This window comes from Gossypium arboreum, chromosome 5 (assembly GCF_025698485.1).
Source record: "Gossypium arboreum isolate Shixiya-1 chromosome 5, ASM2569848v2, whole genome shotgun sequence".
NCBI lineage: Eukaryota > Viridiplantae > Streptophyta > Magnoliopsida > Malvales > Malvaceae > Gossypium > Gossypium arboreum.
The window spans coordinates 6,319,163-6,335,564 of record NC_069074.1 but is presented as its reverse complement, the minus strand read 5'-3'; the positions used below and the strand labels follow the sequence as shown (position 1 = coordinate 6,335,564).

Sequence of the window (16,402 nt, the reverse complement as noted above, 5' to 3'; positions counted from 1 at the left end):
ATGTTGTATCTTTACACATTCTGTCATTTCATCATATCCCACCAATTTAAAAAGAAAGTTCGCAGCAGTTTGACATTTTCAATCTGATGGCAGCACTTCAAGCCAGTAAGTGTCCGAAAGAACTTGTTATTACTTTAACACCATGTGTGACTTCAAGACTGAATTTGATATTTAAGGGCAGCACAAGTATTACAAACAGTGAAGATATACAAACCTTAATTGCACTCAATGTGACGAAATGAAAACCAAGAAACACCATGGGATATACATAATTTTGTTACAAAAAACCAAATATATATATTTTCTTTCTTTCTTTTAATCAGTGTGAAACTTTACATTTTAATTTCAAGTTCGACTATATACCTGCTGCTCATTCGATCTTTTCCAGAACTTCCAACCTGGTTTTTCTTTTCCAACCTTTCATTGAAGCAACAAGGTTTATTAACCCCACAATCTGATTCTTGCTATATTCCTGCATCGCAAAAGTAGTTTTTATTTCCAGGTTTCTAAGACGAAGAGAAGAACTAGATTATGAAAGCAATTGATATTTTGCTGCAACCAGAAGACTTCTTACCGGATGAGCTCGTGCCCAGTGTACATATTCAGTTTCAGGGAGATAATAAGCCTGTTAAGAGAATGACTCAACTTAATACTCCATATACATATCAAAATGAAGGATGAATCAATTTTTGCATCAGCTTCTTAATTGACCGTGTTAACTATGAAGTCACCTTGATGAAAGTTTCAACAATCTGTAACTTTGGCTTCACGTTTATGGAGACAAAGTGTTGTAGGCCATTGATTAAAACCTGAAAGGAATAAGGAAAATAGGTTACCAAATTTGATAAACATGCAAAATGACCCGACAATACAAAATATTTTCCTTTCATAATTCAAATTAACACCTGAAGGTCTAATGACATGAGAGCTCGTCCTTCATCAGTGCATCGCTTCACTCGTGATAGACCTTCAATAAGAGTTTCTGCAACAATTTCTAGTCCGTAGTCCAATAGGAGGTCTTGAACCTAAGTAATTGGAAAACAAAGCTTGGAGTAAATCATTTCACATTTTTTTCTGGTAGCTGCAGTTATCCTTTTCATCAAAAAGCAAGGACATCATAATCATGAACATGCATGCGCATCAATCTTTTCAATTCTTTATACAAGATACTGAATTCACTTTTTCGCTTCTGAGTTTTACTAATGACAACCTCACCTGCAGCAAATTAACCTTCTATAATGGGCTTCATGTCACAAGTATCACTTGTCCAATCTGGTTAAACTGTTTTCTTCTCTTCTTTCTTAACATTCATTTCATTTATTCTCTTCAATGGCAAACCTATCTGGTTTACAAATAACCCCCCCCCCCCCAAGCTATTCTATTGACTGATCCACAAACTAACTTGCTTCAAGCATGCACGATTAATCCAATGGCAGTTCATCCAGATCAATGAAAAGCAATAGGCAAACAATATCACATTGATTAATTCTGTTATTTAGCAATGTTTAACAGGATGGGGGTTCATCTTACCTCTTTCTGAATTCCTCCATGAGCAAGCCTTGTTTTGTAGTGCTTAAATTCTCCCAACAACAAATCCACATACCTATTCATTAAACAATTCATATCAATGAACTTCTCAAATGGAGGTCAAGGATCTATTCAGGCAAAGATAATAGCAAGATTTACTGCCAAATATGAGATCACAGAAAAAAGAAAAAAAATGAAACAAATTTGTAAAGAAAGAGAACAAACCCATTGTGCTCCATCCCAAGCTCTTTCAATTCCCATTTTGCATTAGCAATTCGATCAACATACCTGCCAAACATTCAGGTTTTATTATGAGAATAGCCTAGACAACAGCTAGGAAAATTCATGGCATGCTAGTAAATATATATTTTTTTTTTCTTTAAGCCATGCAATCACAGAAGAAAAATTAATCATTGTTAAAGATCTACAAGGTTTTGATTTCAGCCATGAAAATGGAGGAAAAGAGGGAAAGGACATAAAAAGTTAGTTTAAAAAAAATCTTGCCGCATAATATAACCTTAATGGGTTTGGCAAGTGAAACCAAATTCTTCCATTATATCCCAAGTCAGCCAGACACTGCAAAATTTAGTCACTAATAACCAGTTTTGATGGATTGATAGATAACCTCCAATCATCAAAATTAACAAGAATGGTTGGACAAATGTCTTTAGCCTACCTCAAAATTTTAATACCCACTAAGACATTTTTGTTTACTCTCTTTCATATTTCCCGCAACTCAGCATTTTGGACACTTCAACTGTTTTGTTACATTTTCTTTTTCATTCAGATTTTTTTCTTGCTTGGTTCAGTTAACATCAAAGAGTATTGTTTTTTACAAAAAATATATATATTTCAGCATATTGGGTGACTACAAGGTTGAGTAATAATAACCCTAGAATCAGTCCCAGCTTTCACAAGGCTATATACACAGACACATGTCCATGCATAAACATACACGTGCATACATATATTTTGTTCCTTGCTTTTGGTTGCATTTGTTTCCTCAATTTTTGCATAAAAGAAAAGCAAAACCATAGACAAAATTCACAAGCATCAAAAACATTATCATTAAATCAATCATAATGATTGCATAGAAAAATCAAATCATGTTTTTTGTTTTTTCCATTAAAGTTATTTTAAGTTACTTTTAATTTATAATCCTCAACAAACAGGTTTTAGCTTTTGTGTCAATATGCAAGCAAAAATAACATTTTTTAATGAGGAACTCGATATAATGATCTTACCCGTTAATGTGAAGCAGTATTCTGGCAGTTGTCCTATGTATGTGCTCTACAAGATCTGGCACAGCACCCACCTGGCAATAGCCAAGCAAGTAGACTAAATATCATATTATCAGAAAAAGTAAAATTCAAATTTATATAATAACATTTACTTGATAAGACAAAAGGATGCTCATTTGGAAAACCATAATAAATTTTATAAATTACATATTAAAAAGATGTTCCAAACCAAGCAGGGAAAAGTAAAATATATATGTCTGAAGGAGGGAGACAGCTTAAACTTGCAGCTGTTCTAGTACAAAGGCAGCTTAGCTTATGCTATGTAGATTATTACATGGGCTATACAGGCAGGGTTGAGTGGCAGGAGCAAGGACTTGAGAGGTATACATGCTTGTACAGATAGTAGGGAAGTGACACATTTGGTCTATCTATTTTTTAGCTTTAATGATGAAAGTAATAGGAGGGCCTTTGACAGGGAAGAGCTACCTTCATCAAAGCTCTAATAGTTATTAGGAGTAACTGATCTTTTAATTTTGTTTCAACTGTTTGAACAAAAAAAAAACGGCTTCCTTCATGAATCGAGGCCCCTTGCTGCCTGTTTGTCACCATTTTGTACTGATTAAAGAAAATATTTGAGCTACAAATCATAAGTTACATAGAGTAACTTGACACTGCCATCATAATAATCTAGCACAAGATAGTGTCAAAGGTCTTCAAGAATCCAAGTCCTCATAATTTACAGATCCCACAACTGTTCAGAGGGTCATTTTTTCAGGAGGGAGGGGGCAACAAGGAGCCTATTTCAGACTATCAGATTTATCATTCATGATTTTTCATCACATCATACCAAATAATTATTCAATTGAATTTAGTATAAAGTTATAACGAAACTGCTTGAATATATTATGAAGCTGTCTATATGTTCAAAAGGTTCAATGTACCAAATTAATGAAGCAACAAAACGGGAAATTATTAAATTTACTCTTGACCTTACAGACTCACTTGGAAGATCCAGTAGAATGACCCCTGTCCTTATCCATAATATATCTCTATGTCTACAAAGCATTAACAACTTGCTTTTCTATGAAAGGTGGAACTAAAATCTTAACCACATACTACTTTTGACATTTATTTAATACTATACATATACAAATAACACAAAGCAGAAACCAGGACATCCTTTCTGAAAGAAGAGAGGACAAAGTGTCTCTTATTACTGGTATTTTTTAATTTCAGGAAAATATGGATTAGAGGTGGTCCAATACTGTTATAAATAACTATTCTGGTCTTGTTCAGACATAGCACTAAACCATAAGTCAACATAAATCACACAAGTACAATTTTTTTTGCATTTTCTTGACCCAATTGATAGAAAATGACTAATAGAGAAACATACCAGGTGCACAAAGAAATCCTCAACTATAGCTGTATTACTCTTTAATAGCAATGATTGGAGATTAGTTCTAGATCTATGCAATATCCGAGCTACAAGAGCTACAGTATCAGCACCTGCACATCTTTCCTGCAACATAAGTGTTATGTTATTTATGGGCACATAAATTACCAAATGCTTCATTCCTGTTTTAAAAACAAAATCCACATAAATCACCTTAGTTCAAAGAAATCAAGAAACCAATAAGCATTTAACATAGATTCTTGTTGACGAGTCAGTGCAAAGCATTTTAATGAATAATCCACATTAATAAACAAAATCTTTCATCCCTTAGTTAATATCATATTGAGAAATAAAACTACCGAAACATAAAGTGGCTGATGAGAGAACAAGAAATCTGCTAATAGTGGGCAATTTTCCCCATCAAATCTATAAGAAAAGGAGCTTGGGGGAAAAACTTGTAACGGTCATCCTAAAAATCAGCAAATACCTTACCCAAAGAAAGTTGCTTTATACCTTTAGACCAAAGGAGGTGCCTGCTGGAGAACCAAAATTTGTATTTTGAGGAGCAGTGGGTGTCAAATCTGCATGTGCGGTTGAAGATGATAAGGGTCCTGATGAAGTTTTTATCCACTCTTCACAATCTTGCGTTATTTGTGATAAGGCAGTCTTTAACCGATCTAGGAATAACAAACAAATGGTCAAAATGCAGAAATGAGAAGTGAACTTATAAGTGAAAGACATGTTAATAGATATATAAATTTCCATCATGTATTGAATGGAAATTAACTTACAATTAAGAGAGTCCGTCGAAGTCTTTCCACTCGAATTCATGTTTTGCAGACCAAATGTTTCAAATACAAAATAGAAAAACATTTCAAATAACTGGCATATGCCCTGCAACAATGTACTGAATCAGGAAAATTAATTTAGAGGGAAAACGCGAAAAAGACAGCGTTCAGATTGTATGCCCACTAAGGAAGTAGAGCTTAGGAAAAGAAAGGTTTAACCAGTACGCACCTTAAAAAACTCAACATTTACTATTTCAAGTTTCTGCATCAATCTTGCATACTTATCCATTGACCTAATGTGTAAAAATTAGAAGCTCAATTACATTTGCTTATAAGAAAATGAAGAACATAGCTCTTGATAGAGAAATGCATTTTCTTTTCGGAACTGTATAGCACCTAACCTCAGAAGACAAAGAGATGATCCTGTTTGTGCTGTAAAATCATCATTACTGAAATGAGGAGAGCAACTTCTTGAAAGGTTGGGTTTTGAAATTCGACTAGGGAGTTGACTATCCTCATCAATAAAGTCAGCAAGTAAATCCTCGTTTTCCTCTTCCGAGATGGAATTGGCACCATTGATATGATTTTCATCACCATGTGGAGAGACATCACCATGAATATTATCAGCATTTCCCTCATATTCAACAGAGGTTGTTCCATTAAGTGGGGAGGAATTATGAGCCTCTTTGTGACTGGAGCTTACTTTTAGCAAAAATGGGTTTCCATTTCTAAGCCAAGGAGAAAATCCACTCTTCTTGGCACCCGTGTCAACTTTGTTTGCTGATTTGTCAGCGCGAAGCACCCTAGAATTAGAAGACCTACCATCAGAGGCAGCAATTAAGGGTGCTCCATCACCTACTAGCCCAGCAAAACTAATTATTTGTGCCGTCTCTGGTGGCAATCTAAGCCAGGTTTCTCTCTCCAAAACCATTTTAAGTGCCTGAAAACGAAACAAAAAGACACAGTTCCATTTCAACTCATTAAGGTTACAGGCAGAAGGTATAGAATTATGCACAGAAATACTAGTAAGAATGGTGCCACAAAATAAAATGTATCTGCAGCAAAAGAAATGCCAACAGACAAACCAATTTTATAACATGCTACAATAAGCAAGAAAATAAAAATACAAGTACCGGTACTTGCTCCACAAAAAACTTCTCCATGTTTCCATTTTATACAAAGTATAAAATATCAACAGTCATTACAAAAAATATTGCAAGTATGATAAAGACAACAAAACTTGCATTTTGATGTGCATAATTCTTGTAACCATGTAGATAAGTAAGAAGCCCATGACTAGCTATAACTAAATGGTAGCGCCACCCTGTCTCCAAAGAAAGCCTACAACTTCAAAGACTAACTCCCCCAAAACCAATAAAAACAATAAAAGTAACGACGAAGAAAAAGTCAGAAATCCAACTTACAGATACATTTTGCCGATGAAATGCAGCAAAATAATTTCCGCAGACACCCCTCAGTTTCTGCCTGAACTCAAAAGCCTCAACTCCACAGAAGGCTTCCCCAGCCAAGATGAATGTGCTAAGATCTTCATAGTTTTTCAAAAATTGATGAATGCTTGTAGAAGCAGCAGCAGAAGCAGACAGCAGTACTGACACTCGGCTAGTCGTAAGTTGCCAAAGATTCTTTCGTCCCCTCTGAAGAGTTTGTGACACAAAAGTTATGGCTTCTTTCCTTAATTGATACCATGGAGATCCACTGCTTGATGTAGCACCATCGCCATTTCTACCATCAGAAACTGGTTTATCAGATTCTACATTTCCAGAATCCATCCTTCCAGATGTATCAGCTGAGGAAGTGGCTGTTGTAGACTCCTTTATGGAAGATGAACCTGGTGTCCCGCCTACAGATTCAGTGAGATCAAATAGTTAACCCATTGGGAGTTGCAAGGATTATTTTCGAAACTGAACCCAGTGTGCGCTGAAACCTCTACAGCATTCAGAAAAGATGTTACCTTTCATCAATTTGGCATTTATTGCTGGGCACTCTAAAACCTGCAACAAGACAGAAACATTTTAAAATAATAATAATAATAAGAAGAAGAAGAAGAAGAAGAGAGACAGAGCACCCTGCAAACAGGAAGGAAACCAGGAATATGCAAAAAGGCCATGGCATTACCAAAGAACCCAGAAAGATTTCTTATAAATATGCATACATCCAGAGATTTATATACCATGCAATAGATTCAAACTGATGCCTCAAAAGAAAACCAATATAGAAAAGGAAAAACCATGTGAGTCAAAGCACAGACTTGCTTAACTCCAATTCTAGCTTAGCCCTCCCGTATTTCTTAGTCCTGGATGCTCTAGGCAGATAATGTAACCATCTTCTATTCCACATTTCCCATAGCTTGAGAAGTGGAAAAGAAAGTTCCACATAAATTTCACAGCAACAAAAAGTTGGAGACAACTGTAACCATTAAGCAGCAACACTAACAACAAATATTTTACATAAACAAATGAGAAACAGTAAAATTCAAATTGACCTTATTCTCCAGCTGAAAGCCCATGATTTCATGATATGAACACATTATTTTGAACAGGACAGCTAGTGTCCTTAACAAACACTGTCTAAACTTAGATTCAGGTATCTGAAGGCATAGATCGCTGTAGGTAAGTCTGGGGTCAAATAAAAAATAAGTTAATAACCATGGAAAAATAATAAAGTACTAGCACATCAATTGATAGAAAGACCACTTAAGTTTAGAATGCATACCTGCTATTTTGCATTTGTACATCTTGGTCCTGCAAAAGTTATCAATCACCTAATAAGTTATTCTATCATATGAGGTAGAAAATATAAGCATCATGAGCAGCAAGAAAAGGTAAAAAGGACATACAAAGGACCTAGGATAAATTCACAATGAAACAAACTGAACTAAAGTGTGGTTTGTTCTCATTCTTCTATGGTTTCCTGTCCATACTGGTTGGCTATGTGTATTTAAGTTCCCTTCTCCCTTTGATGGACTCCTAATATATCTGTGTACTCTTTTATTAGCCACAGTCCAAAACTTTTCATCCAATTCAACTAAATTTGAATTCACATTAATATAATTAACTAGAATAAGCACCCTGTGATCTCAACCTCATTTCCTATCTAGTGCATCAACATAAGTACACTGATAAATTGTATCGACAAATGGCCTGAAATCTAGAATTTGACAGTTAACAGCACGTACATTAAAATACTTTCTTTGAGTGGGTAAAGAGTATATTATAGTTGTAAACTAAAACTCTGAGGTGCCATATGTACCTCTGAACTATCGTATTCCCGCAACATCAATATTACCTCATAGAGAATAATACTCTTCAAGACAGAGTAGGTTTCTGAGATAACTTCTTGCATGAAAAAACTTTGTATCTTCTCAGCAAGACCAGAGATATCTCCTATTAAAGCATAAGCATCAACCACCTGAAACATTGCAAATATATTAACCTCACTTTTCCAAAAATATAAAAATGATAGTCGTAAATCTCTAACTTCGGTTCTTCCCTCTAAAGAATGAGACAAATGTTATTGAACTTGACAAAGCCTAGGATGTAGACCACAGAATGAGAAGAATCTTCTAATTGCAGGATAGGCCACATACGGCACGGACAGAAAATGACTAGCACAGCGAACATAATGAGAACTGTATGATATTTATTGTAGACCAAAATAATGCAATTCTCAAGCAAAACTAAATAACGTTAACCAAATGGCCAAAAAACATATCTGAATTCCATCAAAGGCCATAGAGCAAACCAGTTTTTAATGCACATACAAACAGAACAAAGAAATTGCAGTAGTCTACATACTGAGTAAGCTGTTAGAAACAGAAAACAAGAAAGCACTAAACAGTTGAAAACTAAAAGGGAATGGGCAGAAGCAGTATCTTTTCTAGGCCACAACAATAGACAAGCAAAGAAATCTGTGAGCGTGCTCATGCTCAAATTTATACATAAATCCAGCAGATACCCTGGTCTGCCTCCCTAGCATTCTATGCAGACAACTAAAATATAGTCATTTAATGAAAGGTGCAAACAATGATATGTCATCGATTTGATAAAACAAACTAACCACAAATTGAACTCGATGAGGCAGCCACAGGACGTTTGGATACTTGAAACAAATAAAATGATTTACTGAAAATAAATTTATGAGTGTATCATCTATGACAAAAGTAATGCATAAATCATGTAGAAAGTTGAAATCAAAGACTTCATGCATGCACCAGGTATTAAGAACAAGGAGCAGAGAATAAATAACTGACAGTTAAATAGCCTTCTTCTTTAAACTCCTGACAAACTCCTAACAAGAGCGAGTCCAGCTTTTGAAGAGTTCTTCCTAGCCAAACCTGCATTAATACTTAAAATGGTGAAAAGGAAGCTTACTTCAAATTTTAATCCAAAATCAACTGTAAGAAAGTTATAAGAACGAAGAAATTTTCTATTCCAGAGCAAAAGATGCAGCATTGCAACTTAACATATATCTTTTGTATGTTCTTACTATAATTAACAACAGAAATTAAGAGAGGCAGGCAGAAAGAGAGAACACCTTTTGGTACAAAATACATAAGAATTACATAATAGAACTTTAATGCTCACCTCAACCCCACGGCTCATCTCTTGTATTGCTGAAAGCTCTGAGAAGCTATCTAGTAGTTGTAAATATTCGGATAGTACTTGAAATGCCTGCACAAAAACTTATACTAAGTGCAATGTTTTGAGATATAATCATCATAAAGTAGAAAAAAGAAACTGAAGGATCAAAGGTAATGTAACTAATGTTACTTGGAACTCACCTTGCAGAAATTACCTTCCTCGACCAGAGACTCAAGGGATACTTGCATGTCCCGTGCATGAAGAAGCTCAGCTAGTACTGGAAGCAAGTGCTGCAATGAGAAATATGAATATTATGAAAACATTAACTTTCTCCCAGAAAGCCAAAAGATATAAAATTATAGCCACAGTCAAAGATAGGCATTGCTAAGGTGAGTACAAGAGAGATTTACCATAAGAGCCTGTTTCTTCTTAGAATCAGTATTCACAACAAGGTCCCTAGAAACCTCGTTCATTGATGATGTCAGATGCCTTCTGCCATTCTGCAAACAACACAACTCTAATGAGATGCAGATTCAGTAGCAGCATAACAATTGTACATTCAATATCTAAAGTAATGAACAGAATCACCAAGAACTGGGAAAAAGCAGAAACAATGAGCTGACATTCTCCATATGAGGTTCTTTAAAATATCATACATGAAACAATGCAAAAGCTTACCCTGCAGATGACATTTGCAATCTTCAAGTCTTTCTCCAATTCCCTGACCAAATTCATACCCTTCACTGGCCAAAAGCAAGTATCAAAACCTCACTTAAAGAAACGAGAAAATGAATTCTGAACTTCTTTAAACCACCACCATAGTACACACAACAACAAAAACTGAAGTAAGAACTGTAAAACCTTAAACACCTTCAACCCCTCCAATTTACTAATTAAAATTAAAAGGTTGTCACTTTAATTAAAGAAGAAACTAGAAGACAATCAAATTTTCTTAACCATTCTGTATAACCCCACAGAAATGTATTTTTATATTATATATTTTGAGACAGGCACCAATAAGACCAACACTACAGCACATCATGCCAATTAATCAACTTATAACTGATAAAGCGAATAATTCCATCTTTAGTGAATAATTAGTGTCATGGGACCAACTTTAGTAAATATATACATAAAATCTTGATGACTAGGGATTAGATGAAGAATTCAGATAACTGATGCTCTATATATCATAGTCAAAAACTCCATTTAAAGATGCAAAAAGACACTTTTCATTTTAATAATAGATAGAGGAGCACAACTTGTAAACCTATACAATAAAATCAGATGATGTATAAACAAAGGTTATACAGCAGAGAAATCTCATTAGATAACTTACCCATTACTTCATGGTGCTCCATAACATTGCGGGATAATTGTTCTGCTACTCTATCCAGTTGAGCTAATCTAAGTGTGGCCTAAAAAGAGATCAAGATGAACGGAAAAATAGATAAACTTAATGAAAATTCCAGATAAGAACAAAGCTATCTGATTGCAATCCATTAGAAACCAGGGGGGGCAAACAATGGAACAAAGCAAGTAACCTTTATCGATATATGACAAGATAAGAACAAAAGAAACAGCTACGCATATATGACAAGCATGGAACCTTGAACATATTTAGCTCACTGGTACAATGTACAACCCAGGATCTTTGCTCCACAATTGCTTATTCAACCTTAGGCCGCAGTTCATAAAACCCAAAAACCTTTTCTTATTATCAGATGTCTTTATTATATCCCCTAATCATTACCACTGTGTTCACAGAGATAATATTGAGCAAAGAACTGTTCACTGACAACAAACAAGTCACAGCAGGGAACTGGGATTGTGACGCACAAGCAGTTACTCATTCATGAACAGAGTAAGAAAACAGTATCATATGCGTCACTTGTAACAGGCACTTGTTAAATAAGAAAACAAGAAGAAAGGACAAAAATATTATCTCACAATTAAAACAAAAAGTTGGGATATCTACATATTTATAGCGAATGGTAGTAAGACAATATTGGAGGGATCAAAGTCACCAAGAGAGGAAATAATAAAGCAGTAAAGTCCAATAGTCCACAATATAAATGATTGAGGTGCAAAACCAGAAGACAAATAATTGAATTAGCAAAGTCCACTTAAAAAACTAAAATAAGAAAATTAAACCAAAAAAATACCTGTTTCTCAAAATATTCTAGTTCATTTTCTTCAGAAGGAATATGCTCCAAGACATGTTTTATCGGATCAAACTCCTGCCATAGATTGAAAAAGTAAGTATACAGAAACAGATTGAAGAAACATAAAATTATAATAATAATAATAATAATAATAATAACAACATGCTTCAGCATAGTAAAAAAGAAAAGGCAAACACTATTCTTTCTGTTTTCCTTTTGGAACTACTCCTGTATGCTTCCAATGAACTACAGTAGTACTGCTCCTTCCCCTTTCCCGTACCCACCCCACCTCCTTTTACTTTTTCTTTCTTTCTTCTGCTTTCAGAATCTCATATTCAAAAAGAAAAGAACAAGGCAAAGAAACGGAATGCAGACTATAACAAAACAGTTCTTTCTCATGTCCTTGAAGCTTATATATTCACAGCATGTACTTTAGTATATGATCATTATGGATAGAAGAAAGGAAGTGGTGGAGAAGAAAGACAGCAACAAATAAATATTGACAAGAATAAAGGTTAAAACAACAAAAATACCAATCAGAACCACAACTTTATGTTCGCCTTAATTATTCAGATGACTAAAAGAAGTTGAATTTGTAAATGTAACTTCACTGATTGTGCATTGCCCAATAGACAATGGTTCTCAAATTATAATTTATATGTCTCTAGTACATCTAAGCATAAATATCCAAGAAACACCTCCTCATAGAATTTTTCCTCTATGTCTTCTACTATTTGACTCTGAGGTTTGCTTCCATATATTGACATCAGTTCTTCAGAACTCGATGGAAGACTATATCTCTGATCAGGTGGCAATCCTGAAAGAGCACGAGCAACAGCTGCTGCTGCTGCAGCTCGAGCTGGAACCTGTATAAGATAATAAAGAACATATGGATCAAAATTCACAAATAAACTATAGAGAAGAATACAGCTAGTCCTAACAGAAATATCAAATAACAACCTAAGTCCAAAAGTAACATACAAACCACAAAACCCAGCAAACTTTTGGCTCAAAAAACATAACAAGTCATACCCAGTTCCATCTACTGCTTTGTTGTTGTTGGGGACCATTTGGTAATTACTTTTGATATTTAACATTGCCTCCCAAAACCAAAAGACCGGGATATAAAAAGCAAACAATGTTTTATTTTAAGATTTAAAAATGAAAAACTATACACAAAAACATGATTTTACTATTATACTAAACAATTATTTAAAAATTCCGTCGCATTCCATGTTCATTGTTCATCCATTTTTTTTTTACAGTAAAATCTTTAAGGGAAGCAAAAGTAACAACCAAACAAAGTCTTTGTCATTCAGGATGCAACGTATCTAGCAAGTCCAGTGACAAAACTAAATTCAGTTCAAATCAAATCTAATTAAATTTAACTTCAACGAAGTAACACTAATTTATACTAGTGTCGAATTTCTCAAAACTAATCAAATGCAGTGGAATAAACCTCAATAAAGAATTCCGGCAAAAGAAAGAACTCAACAAAGACTCGATAATCAAAAGATTAAAAGATTTAAGTAAGTCTTGAGCTACATTACTTACCTCGGGCCGATCAGAAGAAGGAGAAGAAGGCAAGAGACCAAGTGATCGCGCGGACCGCACGGAGCTGAGGATTTTCTCCCCAACCTTGGACAAATCCATTCCACCTCCTTGGAATAACAAAAAAGGGACCAAAAAGAAAACCCTAGAGCTGTCAAATCCACCGTCGCTTAAATCGCCAACGCCGCCATTCAACAAAAACGGATTCCCCAAAACGCTGCCGAACGGGAACAGATTCGGCTGCTGCATTTCATTTCAACTCCAGATCATAAACACACATCCCCCGTCTTCAAACACCTTTCCTTTTTCTTTCCTTTCCACGGATCTGCTTCTCTTTTTTATCTTTTTCCAATTTCCCACCCCGGGATCAGTTGGGAAGTGAAAGAAATTTTAGGGACAGAAGTTTAGATTAGAATTGTTATACTTTTTCGTTAGGGACAAATTGCGAAATTCTGTCGGTAAATAAAATAAGAAAACACTGGCGCTGTCCGTTGATTTTTGGGCTTTCCATAGACTGATGGAGCTCCTCCTAGTCTAGCTCTAGCAGTAGTACTTGAAGGACCGGGCAGAGCGTTAATTGAAGTTTAGGCAATGGGCTAAACGATGAAGAGTTGTACTTGCAGAGGCTTGACTTAGAGCGCCAGCGTCGCATTTTCCTTGCTGCATTTTTTGCTCCTTTGTTTTTAATGCTTTTGCAAATTTCATTTTTTAATACTTTTAATTAAACTAGTGTATGAAAAGCAATCTAATAATTAGATTGGAACTATTTATTTGTAATTACATAATATTGACATGTATGAATAATAATTGGTAGGTTGTATTGAATTAGGTGCAATTGAAGCACCTTAATTGAGAATTAGAGTAATTATAGACATAATTATATTTAATTTTAATTTTAGAAAATTATTTTTTCACAAGTTATAAAATTATATTATAAGTATGATATGTATAAATTTTGGAATAGTTATGACTAAAATTTTTTATATTATAAATATATTTTTGTATTTTATAAAGTTATAATCATAAATTTTTATTTTAAATTTATACTTTTTAAAGTTATAGTTAAAAGTTTATTATAAAAATTATTTAAAAATTTTATAATATATTTATTTATAAAAATTTAAGGTTAAGTATGGATATAATTTATCTATGTGTCAATGTTATATATTATAAAAATAATATATTTATTTATAAAAATTGTTATAGTTTTTGTTATTAAAAGTAATGAAAATTTTAATATTATTTAAAATAAGTGTTGTGAAAGTTTAGAACAATTTATTTTATAAATTTTAAATACTATAAAGATTATATTATTTTGACTTAATTTACCTATTATAAAAAGGATATAAGATATCATAAGTTTTGTCTAAATTAAGTTTATATAAGTTTTATAATTAAAGTTACAGACTATTTAAATTGTGAATGTTTATATAAGTTTTATAATTAAAATTAAAGACTATTTAAATTGTGAATCTGAATAATATTATAAAGTTGATGCTAATTATGCAAATAGAAAATATTTTCTTATACTAGTATGATAGCATTTGAGAGAATGGTACCAGACATAAGTATCATAGATAATTCACAAACTCTTTAATTTGACACATTCAATGCTTTGAAATTTTTCGAAATATAATTGAGAGACATTTGTTGATCTAAAAGATATATTTTTCATATTAACAATATCACCTTAGTATAACATAAAAAAAAATGGATCATATTATCATATTCCATATTTTATACTTTGGCTTATAAAAAAATAAGAGTAAGCTTAAAGCTGGCGATCTGGTGCAGCAACTGATGGGTTTGCTTAGAATTGCAGAAAGAGGCCAAGATATTTAGGGTTGATGACTTGACAGTCAAGGCAGTTTGGTATTATTCTATACAAATAGTTTAGTTTTGATCTGCAAATTTTATGTTGGTTGATTAAGCGCTTATGCTTGTTCCAATTACTAACTTTAATTATGACTTTCTATAGATATTTTTCCTTTGAATGCTATTAAAGTCAATATCTAATGCATGGATTGACAACAATCAATATAGGTTTTTGGGGTTTAAGCACTTCCCTGCTTAGAAGGAAGCTTCTGTGCTCCATGATGACAAAAGACAGACTCAAGCCTTCCACCAGAATTTGCAACATTTTTTGATTAATGCCAGAATTACAAATATGAGAGCTATTATCAAACCTACTTGCCTTCCACCAACTCAAAAGTGGTAGGGGTGGGCAGGCCGGTAATACCAAAGTTCACCCAGTATCTTTGTATTTGCATTGCTGGTGATATACTTGCCAAGTTTAGGCAAAAAGACGATATGTAGTGAACTTAAACAAATTTAGGCATACATGGGGCGACTTGTTAACTAACTGCGATAATTGTTTGTGTTTGTCCAGACTATTAGGCGTCAATCTCTCACGGGGAAGTTGCTTGTTCGTAATCCAAGGTGATAAGGTTTCTTGTACTCGCATTGGTACCAGGGCTTAGCCTATATAGCAAGTATCGTTCAGTTTTTACTGTCAGAACACCAGGCAAAAAAAAATAAAATCATATGCCTTTGTCCCAGCATCCCAAACAACAGTTATGTTCATGATAAATCTGTAGTGTTGTTAAGTTGCTTCAAAACCAACTCCATTCGAAGCGTGTGGAATCAGCACTCCAAATAGCGATACCATTTGCAATGCGATTTTGGATTACACACAGAGAATCAGCATTCCAAAGTGCAATGTTATTCAATCGGATCCAATTTCAGCAGCACTTTCCCAATTCTAGTCATAAGCAATTATTAGTAATAGATAGTAATCATTTTGAAAAAAAAAAAGAATTTTTACCGTTGGAGTGAAATCTGAATCGAATTTTACTATCATCCTGGTCTTATCTTAAACTAACTGTTCCATTCGAAATTGAAAGTACTTTATGAACCCTTTTTTTTTTTTTTTCCTTACACGAGTCTAAAACTGAAGACTTGACAGATATCATTCAGGCTTGTTGGCCGGTAATCATCAAGCTTCCATATGCAAGGATCAGGCAATCTACGAGGATTCACTAATTTGTTGGCAATGTCAAATCTGAATAGGTAGACGTGACAAAGATTTATCAACCTGGCCTGCATCATTAGGCAGTTTAAGGTGTGTGTGTGT

The 16,402-nt window shown here is 34.0% G+C and overlaps 1 protein-coding gene across 3 annotated transcripts; it reads right to left on the bottom strand.

Annotated features, from left to right (window-relative positions):
- Positions 1 to 147: 147 nt before the first annotated feature.
- LOC108453207 (uncharacterized) lies at positions 148 to 14,021 on the bottom strand. Of its 3 annotated transcripts, none has more exons than XM_017751182.2 (26): positions 13,273 to 14,021; positions 12,417 to 12,584; positions 11,719 to 11,793; positions 10,893 to 10,971; positions 10,232 to 10,296; positions 9,964 to 10,053; positions 9,754 to 9,843; positions 9,557 to 9,643; positions 9,223 to 9,306; positions 8,223 to 8,381; positions 7,686 to 7,714; positions 7,456 to 7,588; positions 6,925 to 6,964; positions 6,377 to 6,813; positions 5,354 to 5,892; positions 5,182 to 5,245; positions 4,956 to 5,058; positions 4,678 to 4,841; positions 4,165 to 4,290; positions 2,772 to 2,842; positions 1,753 to 1,815; positions 1,531 to 1,603; positions 906 to 1,025; positions 732 to 809; positions 575 to 625; positions 148 to 472 (listed from the first exon to the last, which is right to left on the bottom strand). In XM_017751182.2, the coding sequence occupies exons 1-26, from the start codon at positions 13,516 to 13,518 to the stop codon at positions 371 to 373; spliced, it is 3,336 nt and encodes a 1,111-aa protein (XP_017606671.1). In that variant the 5' UTR covers positions 13,519 to 14,021; the 3' UTR covers positions 148 to 370. The 3 variants fall into 3 exon arrangements, with proteins under 3 accessions (XP_017606671.1, XP_017606672.1, XP_017606673.1); XM_017751183.2 differs by having other exon boundaries at positions 8,259 to 8,381; XM_017751184.2 differs by lacking the exons at positions 11,719 to 11,793; positions 12,417 to 12,584; positions 13,273 to 14,021 and having other exon boundaries at positions 10,232 to 10,291.
- Between the last annotated feature and the right edge of the window lie 2,381 nt (positions 14,022 to 16,402).